Source organism: Triticum aestivum, chromosome 7D, assembly GCF_018294505.1.
Source record: "Triticum aestivum cultivar Chinese Spring chromosome 7D, IWGSC CS RefSeq v2.1, whole genome shotgun sequence".
Taxonomy (NCBI): domain Eukaryota; kingdom Viridiplantae; phylum Streptophyta; class Magnoliopsida; order Poales; family Poaceae; genus Triticum; species Triticum aestivum.
Genome location: NC_057814.1, coordinates 16,814,055 through 16,829,399, shown reverse-complemented (window position 1 = coordinate 16,829,399; position 15,345 = coordinate 16,814,055). Strand labels below are relative to the sequence as shown.

Here is a 15,345-nt window from a genome sequence, read left to right as displayed (position 1 = left end):
ATATGGACAAGATGCTCTCAGACGCTTCCATGTCCAGAGAGCGCTAACAAAACCAAGGAGAAACAGAGAGTACTGGTAAACAAACGAAATATGGGCCTGAATGTATAACTGCTGGTGCGTTTGAGGGAATTAGGCCCAGCAGTTGCCGCATGATCTGATCAGGGAGCAGAGGAGCTCAGAGATCACCAGCAGCTACTGAACTTGAAGAGCATCTTGTCATCTTGAATAGCATCTGATCGAATCTTCCACTTCTTCCCCCAGCTGAATGCATGTACAGAGGACTGTTAGTCCATTTTAACAGCAAATATATATGTATTCACAGACTGACAACAAGATAAGTAAAATAAAGGAGTCTGTTCCTGAACTGACAAGTTATGAGTGTGGTCTCAGTTCCCGCTTCAGTTGCTCCGTGGAGTTGTCAAGGCACCGCGATCTTCCAATTTCAAACTTCAGAACATTCAGTATCCTTGGAAAAATACTGGATGGTTGTGATATTTTTTCACTTCCGCTGCAGAGGCTCGTACATATCAAGATCATAGTTTTAAATAGCGCGCTAAGCCTCTTAGCGGCGAACCTTTTTTAAACGCTATAGCATGCTATATCGGAGCTATAGCGTGCTATTTATAATGTTTATTCATTTGTTTGGACCAATGTCTTTTAGCGCAAGACCTTTTGTAAATGCTATAGCGGGCTATTTAAAATAACGATCAAGATACCTGAAATTTGAACCATGCTCCTAATCTGAACCAACACTAATTTCTCCCTCACACATACAGTGAAATGAAATGTGCAAGGATTAGGGGTTACCTTCCTACACTGCGTCGATCAGCTAGCATCTTCATCATCAGAAGCGCAAGAGAGCAAATCGTCATCTTCTATACCGACACCTCCTATGTCATGGTCTTGGCTGTAGAGATAGAAATGGGAGAGGTGAATTTTGATGAGTCTATATCAAACATCTAAGTTGATAACTGATACTACTTGAATAGAAGAGAAAATAAGAAATTAGTTGACCTGAGGTTCTTCGCCTGCAATGAGCTCTTCCCATCAAGTTAGATCCATGTCATAGTAAGAATCGATTGCGACCTTGTTGAGGGAATCAGGGATCATAACTGGGGCCATCAGAAGCAACCAAACTTGAATAGCATCTTGTGATATAACCTATTGGATCTTCTCCTTCTTCCCACAGCTGAAAGTAAGTGTTCGCAGGCGGACAACAATATCAGAAATGCAAGTATATGTAGACCATGCAGCAATATCAGAAATGCAAGTATATGTAGACCATGTACCATAGTGTTCTGCTAAGTTTGGTAAGAGAAGAAGACTTCTTCATTTTATAAATACAAAACATGAGAGTTCTGACAGAACCCGGTTTTATAATAGTACTAATTGTATTATCTGTACTACAGTTAATAATATGAGTGCTTATAGAAGGATTTCTTTCTGGGAACTGAAAAGAAAATACAGAGAGCAGAAGGTGATCTGCACACAAGACATGGATGTGATAACTTATATTTCTACAAATCAAGCAAATGGTGCGAGAAGTTAGATGTAAAGAAGCGAACAGAGGGGTACCAGCGAAAGTGACGATCAGACAGCAGGTACAGATGATCAGCTAGCATCTTCGTCCTCAGAAATGCAAGAGAGGAAATCGTCATCTCCTTTGTCATGGTCTTGGCTGTTAGAGACAAAACGAGAGAGATATATTGTGATCGGTGTATATCGAACATCTCAGTTGATAACTGATGCTACTTTTAAATAAAAGAGAAGAAGAAATTTGTTGACCTGAGGTTCGTCACCTGCGAGGAGCTTTCTCCAACTGCTGCAGGATCAGGATAAAGGGATGGTTCACTGTCAGTAGATGGTTCCTCCTCTGCTTCTGCATCATCAGATCCTTGGACGACGTCCCCCAAGTCATGCTCGCTGTGGTCTTTGTTGAGTTGCAGCACAGGATGGTTGGGGTGTACGTCCACTTCAGCTTGCAGCGCACCAAGCTTCGCCACTCTGCCTCTGTAATCAAGTGAAATCTCCTTGAGCTTTGGCAGGTGGTTGATACCAATAATCCCTGACGTCAACTCGACATAACTGAATTCTAGCCTTTCCATTTGGGGCAATGAACCCTTCTGGAATATTAACTCCCTCAGGTCATACAGACGATCAATACTAAGTTGCCTGAGATTTAGAAATCCTTCTGCTCTGAACACTAGCTTCTTCCCATCATGAGCACAATTATGTAGACCGAGGAGCATGAGCTTCGGCAGCTTTTCTAGCCCTTCCGTGAGTTCATTTTCCTTTAGGTAGCTCCACCCCAAGTGAATGTTCACCAAATGCTTCAGACTTCCAACCCACTCGGGCATCTTCCCTCCAAGTTCTCCAGCCAACGTTAACTTCTTTAGCAGGGAAGGAGGGGAGGAAACATTATGCAACCACTCGAGTGATCCATCAAGGTCAACATCCAGACTAAGAGAGCGCAGGGAAGAGAGCTTCTCTATGGAAGCACTGAGATAAAGTATCTTGAGGTTTTGCTGGGGAAACCTTCCTTTACCTACCACGCCCAGTTTCCTTAGCTGAATAAGCTCCCCCAACTCTTTGACTGCTTTCTTGCTGGTTTGTTTGATGTCAACCGCCTCAAGTATCTGTAGCTCCTTTAATTTACAGATTCCTCTTGGAACCCCTACACCATTTGCCTCGGACCACCGGCTAGAGTATGCCATACGTAGGCCAGCGTGCATCAGACCGTCAAAAAAGCTGTCTGAAGCCCGTTTGCTACAGCGAAGGCTGCGGAGACTATGGAGTTCACTGATCTCAGTTGGTAGTGCTGCTATATAACTGTTTCTAATGTCCAAGTTCTGTAATCCTCGTAATTTCCTTATAGACTTTGGAAGTGAACATATATTTGAAGGTCCATTAAAATCCACATATTTCAAATGGCAAAACAACCCAATGTTGTCGATATCTTTTTGTCTAATTCTAAACCGTGTATTATTCAGATCCAAGGTTCTAAGCATCCTCATGTCTGTTGAACACACTGAATGTGAGGGCTCCATGGCTGTTCCTTCAAACAATGTTAATGAACGAACATGGCTCCAATCCATGCCAATACTTTGGCACTGGCTATCATGGTATGCTACATGACGGAAGTTCCCATCTACCACACCGGCCTCACTATCTCCTGCATGGTGCACAAAGCTTTCATCTCTAGCAATCCGAGACTATGACATCACGAATGATGTCATGGACCCGACAACTCTTAACGACTCCTTCTATGTTTACTCTTGACGGTTGAATCATGCTTCGGTTGATTAGCTCGGTGAAATAATGTATTCCAACATCCTCAATATTCACTCCACCTTTAGGTCGAACAAACCCCTCTGCTATCCATCTATCGACCAAACGTCTTCTCTTTATTTCAAAATCCTCAGGAAAGATGCTCAAGTATAAAAAGCATGATTTAAGATGGGATGGCAAGTGGTTGTAACTCAGCGTAACCATCCTCCACATTCCTTCAAGACTTGGGTTACTCTCAAGCTCTGTTGGGATTTGCTTATATATGCTTTCCCACATTTCTACCACTTTGGTACAAAGCATGCCTCCTATGGTGAGTATAGCTAGCGGTAAACAACCACACTTTTTTACTATTTTAGAAACCATGATCCTCATGTTCTCATCATTATCTATGTCGTTGTGCGATCTCCCTGTCTTTCTGAGTAGTAGAATTGTGGCTTCTTCTATGTGTAGGGGCTTAAGGTGGTAAATAAGCGACTCAAAAGTACACTCCCGAGCTAGGCCAATGTCACGTGTTGTTACTATTATCCGACTGCCTTTGATGTTAGTACTAGGAATAGAAATATCTTTTATCAACCTCCACGCATCGATGGACCACAAGTCATCAAGAACAATAAAGTACCTCTTATCCTGTAGCATTACCTTGAGGTAGCTGGTCAGATCATCTACTTGCACTATCTTCCCCTCAAGTTCCTTCAACCGTCGCTTCAATTCTTCAATTCCAAAAAGTTGTGTGATCATATCTTTGAGCATCTCTATCTTGGAAAACGTCTGCGAGACTGTGATCCAAGCACGGGAAGGAAAATTATTGAAAATAGCTTCCTTGCTTTCATATGTCTTTCTTGCAAGAATAGTCTTTCCTAAACCACCCATGCCAACAACAAATACCACCTTGGCAACACCATCTTTAGTGTTGACATCCAACAACTTAATCAACTCCCCCTTAGCCTTGGAAAAGCCAACAAGCTCTGCTTCATCAATGTTGCTAGCCGAGAGATTGCGAAGATCTTCCATGTGGGAATTTACTTCATCAATGTCACCAGACACATCTGTTCTTATCAAGTTGTAGCGTGTGTTCCTGATGCTTACTTCTTCAACTCTTATTTTCAGATCACGAATTTGTATGGCTATCCGATGGCGATCTTTGAGCTTCATGAGCCGACGTAAGAAGCTTTGGCTGCCCACGTGCATCATGAACTCACTGAGGCAATCTTCAATATTGTATGAAAGATCCCTTACTTGTTTTGCCCACACCTTTAGTAACACATCTTTCTTCTTTATTGTTTCAGCTACCTCGAGGAATGCTTGCATCGTCTCGAGCTCATCTTTGATGAACCTATGAAAGCAATGTTAGAAGGAAAATGAGACCTAGCCTAACTCATGTCATTCGACAACTAATGCAGAGTGGAGCAGTGAATCTCCGAGTTCACTCATATCAAGGTAGCTAACAGGGCTGTTTAGTCATTAATTCCGACCAATTGGCCTGGAATGTTTTTGAGCGCAAGATATCACTATTGGTAAAATAAAATAAAATAGAAGATATCTTGATTGACGTGAACAAAATAAGAAGCATCTAGAGTCGATGGAAATTAACACATACTCCCACTAGTAGAAAAACGACTTTTTGTCTCGGTTCGTAAGGGCCTTTGGTCCCGGTTCTGGAACCGGCACTAAAGGGTGGGGACTAAAGGTACCCCCCCTTTAGTCCCGGTTCAACACGAACCGGGGCCAAAGGCCCACCATGTGGCACGAGCCCGCGCCGTCGTCTGGGGGGCCTTTAGTATCAGTTGGTAACACCAACCGGGACTAAAGAATGTTTTTTTAATTTTTTGGATTTTTTTGAATTTCAATTTTCTGAATTATTTGACGATTTAGTCTCTAATGACCCCTCATAACTGCTCAAGTGTACACCACTCATTCCAAATCGTCTAACTTCCCGGCCGGTCACTCATCCTCTCACTATTCCAGTCTGAGCACGCTTAACTTTCAAGTTCTATTCCCCCTAGTTTCCAAGTCAGCACTTGTTGTTTTCCTGACAATAGTAAGCTATCAATCCTATTAACGCTCAGGAGTTTAGCTTGAGTATGAACTCACACGTTTCACTGTTTGAATTTTAAAATATTACTGTAAAATACAATAATTATTTAGTAACACTAATATTTCTTGAATAAGTAGTTTGACCATAGTGTGACCACTGTTTGACCAGATTTGACCAAAATTCAAAAAAATTGAAATAATTATTTAGTAACACTAATATTCTTGAAATAATTATTTAGTAACACTAATATTTCTTGAATAAGTAGTTTGACCACAGTTTGACCAGATTTAACCAAAATTCCAAAAAACTGAAATTTGAGCATAACTTTTTTTCCTTTAAAAATTTGAGGATTCTAAAAATTTGCAAGCGGATTTTCGTGCTGAACATTTTGATATATTATACGTTTTTTTCGACATCGTATGCAAAAGATATAGTTGTTTTACTTTTTCATAACACTTTTTTGCAAAACATGTCGGAAATTATATTTCTAAATTTCCCTAACTACTAGATGTAATAACATAACTACATCTCGAAGGATTTTAATTTTTCAAGTTTTATCATTTTCTTTTGTTTGTTTTTTCAAAACTGAAAAGACGAAGGGGGGGGGAGTTTGAAAATTGCCATTTAGTCCCGGTTTGTGTCTCCAACTGGGACTATAGGTTAGACCTTTAGTCCCGGTTTGTGTCACAAACCGGGACTAAAGGGGCTCGTGGGGCCCCGGCCTGACGCCAGCCTATCACCACCCCTTTAGTACCGATTCGTGGCACGAACCGGTACTGAAGGTTCAACACGAACTGGGACTAATGTATAGCCGTTCGAACCGGGACTAATGGTAACATTAGTACCGGGTCAAAATCAAACCGGGACTAATGTGTCTCACGTAAGGTCATTTTTCTACTAGTGTCCATTCCTTCTATAATGTAGTGCGTATAACTTTCTCTAGAAGTCAAACTTCGTCAACTTTGACCAAGTTTGTAGGAAAAATTATCAAGATCTACAAAACCAAATATATATAGTATGAAAATATGCCTCATGATCTATCTAATGATATGTGTCTGATATTCTAAACGTACATATTTTCCTCTATAATCTTAGTCAAAGTTTACATAGTTTGACTTTTCAAAAACAATATACGCACTATATAATGAAACGGAGGGAGTACTACATACCAGATATCCTTTCTGACGCCGAGGAGGAGGCCAACCTTGGCGGCGGCGGCAGAGGTGGCCACAGTGATGGCGCCTCTCAGCATCAACCTAGCCATGCTAACCACCGTCTCCCCCATCTCGAACCGTGCGCCTGCGAACCTCTAACAACAGAGTTGAAAGTTCACGATCGCTGGGTGTGTTGAGGACTTCCACTTAAGTAGGTTGCAGCCCCGCGGCACTCTTTCTGTTTCTTATATAGAGCTTACGTCCTGCCTCCAGTAAATGTATGTAGGCGATTAAAGCGATGTCGAATGTGGCCTTCAGTAGCCACTACAGTAGCATATACTACCAAATAGCCAAAAATAACACCCAGGAGATGACGGAGGGCACGAGAGCGCGCACACGCAGCTGTGAGGTGGTGGTCACACGCAGGCGCTGCCGCGGCAGCCTCGGGCCTCAAAAACGACGTTGGTCCTGCTAGACCTTCTTGTCGTGGCCAACAACTGCGCCATCCTCCTCTACCTTGACGAAGGAAACTTCCTCCTCCGCCGTCCTGGATGAGTGCGCGTGCGAGTATGACGAGATCATCTTCTTCCTTGCTTTGCCCGCACACCCATGTCACCATTTGGTTGTGCCCCGCATCGAAGCCGCTGTCACAGATGGAATCGGCAGAGGGAAAGAACTGGGCAGAGCGATTAGATAAGAGTCCGGAAAGTAGTGGCTGCTGAGTGCACTACACCGGACTTTGTCAAAAATTGGAAAAACTGTTATCAAACAAAATACAAAAAATCTGAAATTTTGCAACATTAAACTCTATCAAATGTGTGGTTTGATGCAAAATTTCATCAAAAAATAACATCCAAGGAGATCTGTACCAACGAGTAGAAAATCAACTCTCACAGGTGTAAAAATAACAAACTTTTGCATCTCCGAAACCCAAGAACCCCTCTTCAATAGATGATGTAGATGAAAAAAAAAATATCTCTATCTTCTGAAGATGTAAAATACAACACCTCGAGATGCAAATTTGCATCTTCACCTATAGGCGATGTAAAAACGACGACCGCGCGCCAACTGCCCAACTGCCTTCAGTTTGTTTCGGCCCGCCCGACGGCTACCCAACTCCTCCGCCGCCAATTTCGCCCAAATTCGCCGTCGCTCGCCCGCCCACCTCTGACCCTGCCACGACTCCGCCTGCCTGTCCCCCGCCGCCTGCCTCGCCATTGTATCGATGGCTGTCCCCCGCAGCCGCCGATTCAATTTTGGCCGCCGCGTCGAATCGAACATTCGCCGGAGGTCCGACTGTCGTAATGGCATCGACGGCGCGGCTATGGACAAGCTGGGCTTTTTGCTAGCCTCGACCCACTGCCGGAGCTAGGGGAGGCGTTCCACGCCGGCCGCTAGCCTCGACCCAATCATTTTTTAGCACAATGGTAGACATCATAACTCTCATCCGAAAAAAAAAGACATCGTCATAACTCAAACTCAGACCCCACAATAACTGATTATTTTTATTGATTAAATCTGCATGCGTTTCATACGGAAACCACGCCAACACCTCTTTCTAGTGCATCTTGTTAATTCCCCCAGCTAACTTCACATGTCTAAACAGCGGTTCCCCTCCTATATATATTTCACCCAGTCTTTGCGTGCACATGCAGGAAAGCTCGACATCTCTAAAGCATCCAAGCTTTACACTTTTCACATAACTCTCTCCAATGTTTCGTACAAAAACATCGGAGAACATGTATGATTAGGAGGCATAGGGAAAGAAACAAATACAGTATTTATATCTTCAGCATGTAGCGAGAAACATCATTTTGCTACAGCTGTGCTTTCTCCATACATGCATGCGTCATATCAAACAAGAGGGCCTTTGACATCTTAATACTTGTTATACATTACATGACGAAGCTGATTGGGCTGGTTTACCCCGTCGACTTGCCACCGCACAGTCAACCGCAAGAATTGTCGACCTAGACGATTGTGAATGTAGTTCTAAGGAACGAGATGAGCAATACGTGCGAGTTGTTAACCAGAGAATTCTTACTTTCAGTTTCTGTTGTACCACAAAATGTGTAAGAAATTATTTACGAAGCTGCAGCGAGCATTTACTAGAATAAGTGCGGCTAGACTCCTTACGACTAGAGATGGAAAATATATGTTTCAACAGATATTAAGTATTTACCTTCAAAATTGAAAAAAGTTATGGATTATGAAGGATAGCTAAAATGATTCTGTCATTTTCATTGGCACAATATGGAAGACCTTACATGTATCGAAGGCTCTGTTCCCTACGGGAAGCTAGGCAGCCACGAAGGAGGTTTTCATCGTGGAATCGATGTCTATTGGTGTGTGCGACGTGTGCGTCTAATTTGTACTTGGTATTTTTTTAAAGACTTTTTTTTTGTCAGGGAACTACACCATGTATAGGAGTTGGACCGGGGAGACGGCCGGTAAAGATACGATCGTGAAGTGGGCTCAATGCCTCACTCCACTTTTTTTTTCAACAGACAGTGTGCTTTGAACTGGCCCACGCTAACCAGTTTTAGGGTCCTATGTATTTATTGCAGATATTTTTAGGCATGGAATATTTCTGAATGGAGAAAAGCCATAAATTAGAGCACCTACAACCGGACCTCTCAAACCCGTATCATACGTCCGGGCGGGCTGCCCGGTCATGATTTTTTGACCCAGATGGACCGCTCAAACGACCCTCAAATGCCCGGGCTGACCGGCACCCCCATATCTAGCCCAAATATGGGGCGAATATTGGGGCCCCCGAGCACGCTCACCACGTCGGATCCGACAGCCCGACCCCACCTAAAATTACACCAAATCCACCCCGTAGACCAGCCGAATCCATTTGCTATCTCCTCTTTTCTTCCTCCTCCGCGCCATCCGTCTCGTGCTCTGCCATCGCGCCCGCTCAGCAGCCGTTCACAGGCTCTTCAACGCTAGCTCCGGAAGAGCGCTCCCGTCCTCGCCGCGGGGGACGTCGTCGCCGGCCCAGACGCCATCGTGGTACGTCCGGCAACACTCCGGCTCCGCCTTGTGCTTGATGTGTTCGACACATTGACCGACTGGAATTATTGTGATGTTGTTAGGTAAATTATGGATTCCAATGCTCCGTCGGATGAGGAGTATGGACCGACGGAGTTTGACCAAATGATTCAAGATTAGTTCTTCGATTCGTCGGAATCGGACGAAGAAGTGGACATGATGATGCTCATGAGCATGCAAGAGGAAATGGATCGGCAAGTGAAGCATATTCTCAACTTCAAGGGCTCCATGAAAGGGAGAAGAGTGATCAACTGGGACAGGGTGTCTAGAGCAAAGCTACTGCACAATGATTACTTTGCTCCCACACCTGCTTTCCCGGATGATTCAGAGTTTCACCGTCGTTTTCACATGTGCAAACCATTGTTTTTCGCATTGTGGAGGGAGTGGAGGCACACGACGACTACTTCAAGCTGAGAAGGGATTGCTGTGGCCAATTGTCTTTCTCGGCCAAGCAGAAGTGCATGGCTGGTCTGAGGATGCTTGCACTTGGTACTGCTGCAGGCGCCGTTGATGAGATGGTCAGGATGAGGGAGAGCACGTGCCTGAAGACTACTGTCAAATTTGCCTCCGCCGTGGTTGAGGTGTTTGGATCGGAGTACCAAGTGCGCACGACACGGAAAAGCTGTTGGCTATTGGAGAGGCAAGGGGGTTTCCAGAAATACTCGAATCAATTGATTGCATGCATTGGCAATGGAAAAACTGCCCTAAAGATCTGCGGGGAATGTATCACTAGTAGAAAACAGGGCTTTGGTCCAGGCCGGGCCAGGCGATTAGTCCCGGTTCAGTCACGAATTGGAACCCATGGGAGCATTGGTCCCGGTTCGTGAGGCCAGGGTGCCGGCCGGGCCTCGTGGGGCATTGGTCCCGGTTCGTCTGGCCCCTTTGGTCCCGGTTCCAGACACGAACCGGAACCGAGGGGTGAGCGGAAGCCATGGGCTCGTCGGTGTTGCGGGCGGAACGACGGCGTGGTCGCCGGGGTGGCGCTGTGGCAGCCAAGGCATTGCATGGTGGCGGGGATGGGATGTGCTTGTCCAAGAACGGCGGCGTTGACCAAATGAGCAGCCACGTAGCCCGGGGAAGGGCTTCCACGGGTGGCGGCTACCCAGGGAAAAGGCCAAACGAGGCCCAGTGTAGCCACATCATCGAATCAATCTTGGATAGCGAGTTCGTGTTCTCGATTCATAGGGCAGTATACATATTTTAGCAGCAACAAATAGAATTCTCATCTTAAAATACAGAGAAGAAACATGTCGATAAAGTCTGTGTCCATAGTTACACGTTCTCCTCAACAAGTTGATCCTTTCATAGTAAGAATCGTTTGCCATCTTGTTAAGGGAATCAGCAGTTGCCACTTGATCTGATCAGGGAGCATAACTTGAGTAGCGTCCTGTGATATAGCTCGTTGGATCTCCCACTTCTCCGCACAGCTGAATATAGATGTGTTCACAGGCCGACAACACCATGTATCAGAAATAAACGCATAAGAGTACAATATGTAGCAAGATAGCTAGAAAAAGGAATTTGTTTCTGAACTGACCGCTTATGAGTATGATCTCAGTTCACTTCAGATGCCCACGGACTTGTGGAGGCACTGCGAGCTTCTGGCTAGCTCGGAAAGGGATCGACCATACCGCTTCCAACTTCACACTTTCAGATGCCCACTGAGTATGATCTCAGTTCACTTCAGAACTATAAGAATTGGACGACAGCTAGCAAATAAGTTAGTGCATAAATATTGTTTCAGGCACAACTGCGAATGAATAGAAACATAGCAGCATAGAGGCGTTCTGACAGACATTTGATGTGTTCAACAAACAAAAACAGGAAGAGGTGAGTGGAAGGTACCAGCATGGTAGTAGAAGCAGGCACCCGCAAGAGGCGAGCAGTATCAGCATGAATTGTAAGTGTAGAGCAGATCATCATGGCTGTTGGAGACAAAAAAAAGAGACGAACACTGTAAGTTACAATCAGCACGTGTAGCAGTAGGAGCAGTTAAAACATCCATCAGCCAAGAGGATAAGTTAGTTAGCTGACCTGATGACGTTCGTTGTCGGCATGACCACCGCTTCTGATTGTGAGCTCTCCCCCATCGTACAAGTCTCAGGGAGGAGGGATGGTTCCTCTTCCTCTATTTCTGCAACATCAGGTCCTTGGACGACATCCCCCAAGTCATGCGCGCTGCGGTCTTCGTCGAGTTGCAGCACGGGATGGTTGGGGTGTGCGTCCACTTCAGTTTGCAGCATACCGAGCTTTGCCACTCTGCCATGAAAACCAAGTGAAATCTGCTTGAGCACTGGAAGGTGATTGATACCAATAATCCCTGATTTCAAATCGCAAACACTGAATTCTAGCATTTCCATCTGTGGCGAGGCGCCATTCTCGAATCTCACCTCCCTCAGGTCACTCAGATAGCAAATGCAAAGTTTTCTCAGGTTGAGAAATGTTTTTGCTCTGAACACTAACTTCCCCCTCTTAGAAGCAGACTTGTGCAGACTGAGCTGCATGAGCTTGGGCAGCTCCCCTAGCATTTCTGTGATTTGATCTTCCTTTAGCCAGCTCCACTCCAAGTTAATCTTCACCAGATGCTTCAGACATCCAACCCACTCGGGCATCTTTCCTTTAAAATCCCCAACCAACTTCAACTTATTTAGCAGGGGAGGAGGGGAGGAAACCTTATGCAACCACTCGAATGATCCATCAAGGTCAACATCCAGACTAAGAGAGCGCAGGGAAGAGAGCTTCTCTATGGCAGCACAGAGATACAGTATCTTGCGTTTTTGCTCGGCAAACCTTCCTTTACCTACCATGCTCAGTTTTCTTAGCTGAATAAGCTCCCCCAACTCTTTAATTGCCTTCTTGCTAGTTTGATTGATGTCCACCACCTCTAGTATCTGTAGCTCCTTTAAGTTCCCTATCCCTCTTGGTATCCTCACACCTTTTGTCGCAGACCACCGGCTATAGTATGCCTTATGTAGATCAGCAGTTATTTCAGCACGATTATCAGCATCAACTGAAGGTGTGCATAGCATTGGCAGGCGCAATGTGTGCATCAAACATACCATGGGTTCATCAATATCAAAAAAGTCGTACGAATCCCATCTGCTGCAGCGAAGGCTGCGCAGACTATGGAGTTCAGTGATCCCAGTTGGCAGTGCTGCTATATAACTCTTTCTAATGTCTAAGTTCTGTAATCCTCGTAATCTTCGTATAGACTTGGGAAGTGCATATATATATGAATCTCTTGGAAAGGTCACGTATTTCAAATGGCACAGCAACCCAATGTTGTCAATATCTTCTTGCCTAATTTTAAACAGAATATTCTGTAGATCCAAGGCTCTAAGCATCCTCATGTTGGCTGAACAAACTGAAGGTGAAGGTTCGATGGGTCTCTCACAAAACATTGTTAATGACCGAACATGGCTCCAATCCATGCCGATATTCTGGCACTTGCTACCATGATATGCGACATGACGGAAGTTCCCCTCTATTATACTGGCTTCACTATCTCCCACCAGCTGCACAAAGTTTTCATCTCTAGAAATTGAGACCATCACATCACGCATGATATCATGGACCCGGCAGCTCTTAACAACTCCTTCTATGTTCACTTTTGATGGTTGAATCATGTTTCGGTTGATTAGCTCATTGAAATAACCTATTCCAACATCCTCAACATTCACTCCACCACTAGCTGTAACAAACCCCTCTGCTATCCATCTATCAATCAAGCGTCTTCTCTTGATTTCAAAATCCTCCGGAAAGATGCTTAAATATAGGAAGCATGATTTAAGATGAGATGGCAAGTTGTTGTAACTAAGAGTGACCATCCTCCTCATTGCTTCAAGGCTTGGGTTAGTCCCAAGCTCCGAGGGAATCTGCTTATAAATACTCTCCCACATTTCTACCACTTTGGTAGCAAGCAAACCTCCTATGGTGAGTATAGCCAATGGTAAACCACCGCACTTATTTACTATTTTGGAAATCATGTTCCGCGTCCTTTCATCACTTTCTGTTTCTTTGTGTGTTTTCCCAATCTTTTTCAGTAGCAAATTTGTGGCTTCATCTATCTGTAGTTGTTTAAGGTGGTAAATAAGCGATTTGGAAGTACACTGCTGAGCTAGGCCAATATCTCGTGATGTTACTATTATCCGGCTACCTTTGATGTTGGTAGTAGGAAAAGCAATATCATTGATCCACCTCCATGCATCAGTGGTCCACAAGTCATCAAGAACAATAAAGTACCTCTTCTCCTGTAGCTTTTCCCGAAGGTAGCTGGCGAGATCATCTACTTGCACCGTCTTCCCCTCAAGTTCCTTCAAACACTTCTTCAGTTCTTCATTTCCAAGAAGTTGCATGATCATATCCTTGAGCATCTCTATCTTGGAAAATGTTTGCGAGACTGTGATCCAAGCCCGGCAAGAAAAATTATTCACAATATCTTCCTTACATTCAAATGCCTTTCTGGCAAGAGTAGTCTTTCCTAAACCACCCATGCCAACAACAAATACCACCTTGGCTGTGCCATCTTTAGTCTTAACATCCATCAACTTGATTAAATCCTTCTTCGGCTTGGAAAAGCCAACAAGTTCTGCTTCATCAATGTTGCTAGCCGAGTGATTGCGAACATCTTCCATGTGAGAATCCATGTCAGAAGTGGTGTTGGAGGCCTCCGCCTTGATCAAGTTGTAGCGTGTGTTCCTGATGCTTACTTCTTCAACTCTTGTTTTGAGATCACGGATCTGTATGGCAATCCGATGACGATCTTTGAGCTTCATGAGCCGACGTGACAAGCTTTGGCTTCCAACATGCACCATGAACTCATTGAGGCAATCTTCAATGTTGTAGGACAGATCTCTTACTTGTTTTGCCCACACCTTGAGGAGCACATCTTTCTTCTTTATTGATTCAGCGACCTCCAGGAATGCCTCCATCGTCTCGAGCTCGTCTTTAATGAACCTACCAAACCAGTGTTCAAAAGAGAATTAGATCAACGCTAACCGGTGCCCTTCACCAGCTGATGGAATGCAACAGTGCATCTCTGAATTAACAGATATCAAGGCAGCTACAACGGCAGTTCGACCATTAATTTCGACCAATGAGATCTAGCTAGCTAGTATATTTTCAAGAGCACAAATAAAAAAAATTGGAGGATATTCGTGGTTGATTTATCTTAACAAAATTAAGAAGCAGCTAGAGATGATGTGAATGCTAATGCATACCAGATATCCTTTCGGACGCCAACGAGGAGGCCCACCTCAGCGGCAGCGGCAGAAGCAGCCACGCTGATGGCGCCCCTCACCATGGACCTCGCCATGCTCACCACCGTCTCCGCCATCTCCGGCAGCAGGCACCGTACGAGTCTCTCGCAATAGAGTTGAGATCTCAGAATCTCCGGGTGTGCTGCAGCAAGCAAAGCAAGCTAGAGTGAGTACAGCTCTGCAGCACTCTTTTCCTTTGTATACAGAGCGTACAACATACCACCGATTAATGTATAATAGTGGGCGATTAAAGCGGATCTGATCACGTGCATTACACAGTGGTGGTTCAAACAACTATGCCTATGGAGCGCAGCGTTAATTGAGGAGATGCATCAAGCCATGTGCATTAGCACGAGTCCCCGGGGACCCGGTAATTAAATTAGTGGATGATTACAGTAGTGGCTCAGACAACTCTACGGAGAGGAGTGCAGCGTGCGTTCAGAGGCAGCAGTGGGTGTAATAGAGATGGCATCAATTCAGTCAAATCCTCGAAAACGACGGCATGACAACCAAGACACACGGCACAACGAAAGCTGCTCCCTTGCATTTTGCA

At 44.7% G+C, this 15,345-nt stretch overlaps 1 protein-coding gene and 1 pseudogene across 1 annotated transcript; both read right to left on the bottom strand.

Annotated features, from left to right (window-relative positions):
• Positions 1 to 1,425: 1,425 nt before the first annotated feature.
• Positions 1,426 to 4,596, bottom strand: LOC123165332 (disease resistance protein RPM1-like; annotated as a pseudogene).
• Positions 4,597 to 10,676: 6,080 nt separating this feature from the next.
• Positions 10,677 to 14,939, bottom strand: LOC123171564 (disease resistance protein RPM1). The gene is made up of 5 exons (XM_044589016.1): positions 14,754 to 14,939; positions 11,569 to 14,490; positions 11,380 to 11,459; positions 11,072 to 11,223; positions 10,677 to 10,961 (listed from the first exon to the last, which is right to left on the bottom strand). Exons 1-3 carry the CDS (start codon positions 14,867 to 14,869, stop codon positions 11,423 to 11,425), a joined length of 3,075 nt encoding a protein of 1,024 aa, XP_044444951.1. The 5' UTR covers positions 14,870 to 14,939; the 3' UTR covers positions 10,677 to 10,961; positions 11,072 to 11,223; positions 11,380 to 11,422.
• Positions 14,940 to 15,345: the final 406 nt, after the last annotated feature.

Bases quoted from the DNA above. Each gene is read 5' to 3' on its own strand.
- LOC123171564 (XM_044589016.1), bottom strand. From the start codon at position 14,869: ATGGCGGAGACGGTGGTGAGCATGGCGAGGTCCATGGTGAGGGGCGCC. The intron at 14,491-14,753 runs GTATGCATTAGC...CTGGTTTGGTAG, and splicing joins GGCGTCCGAAAGGATATCTG to GTTCATTAAAGACGAGCTCG. The intron at 11,460-11,568 runs GTCAGCTAACTA...TGTCTCCAACAG, and splicing joins CCGACAACGAACGTCATCAG to CCATGATGATCTGCTCTACA.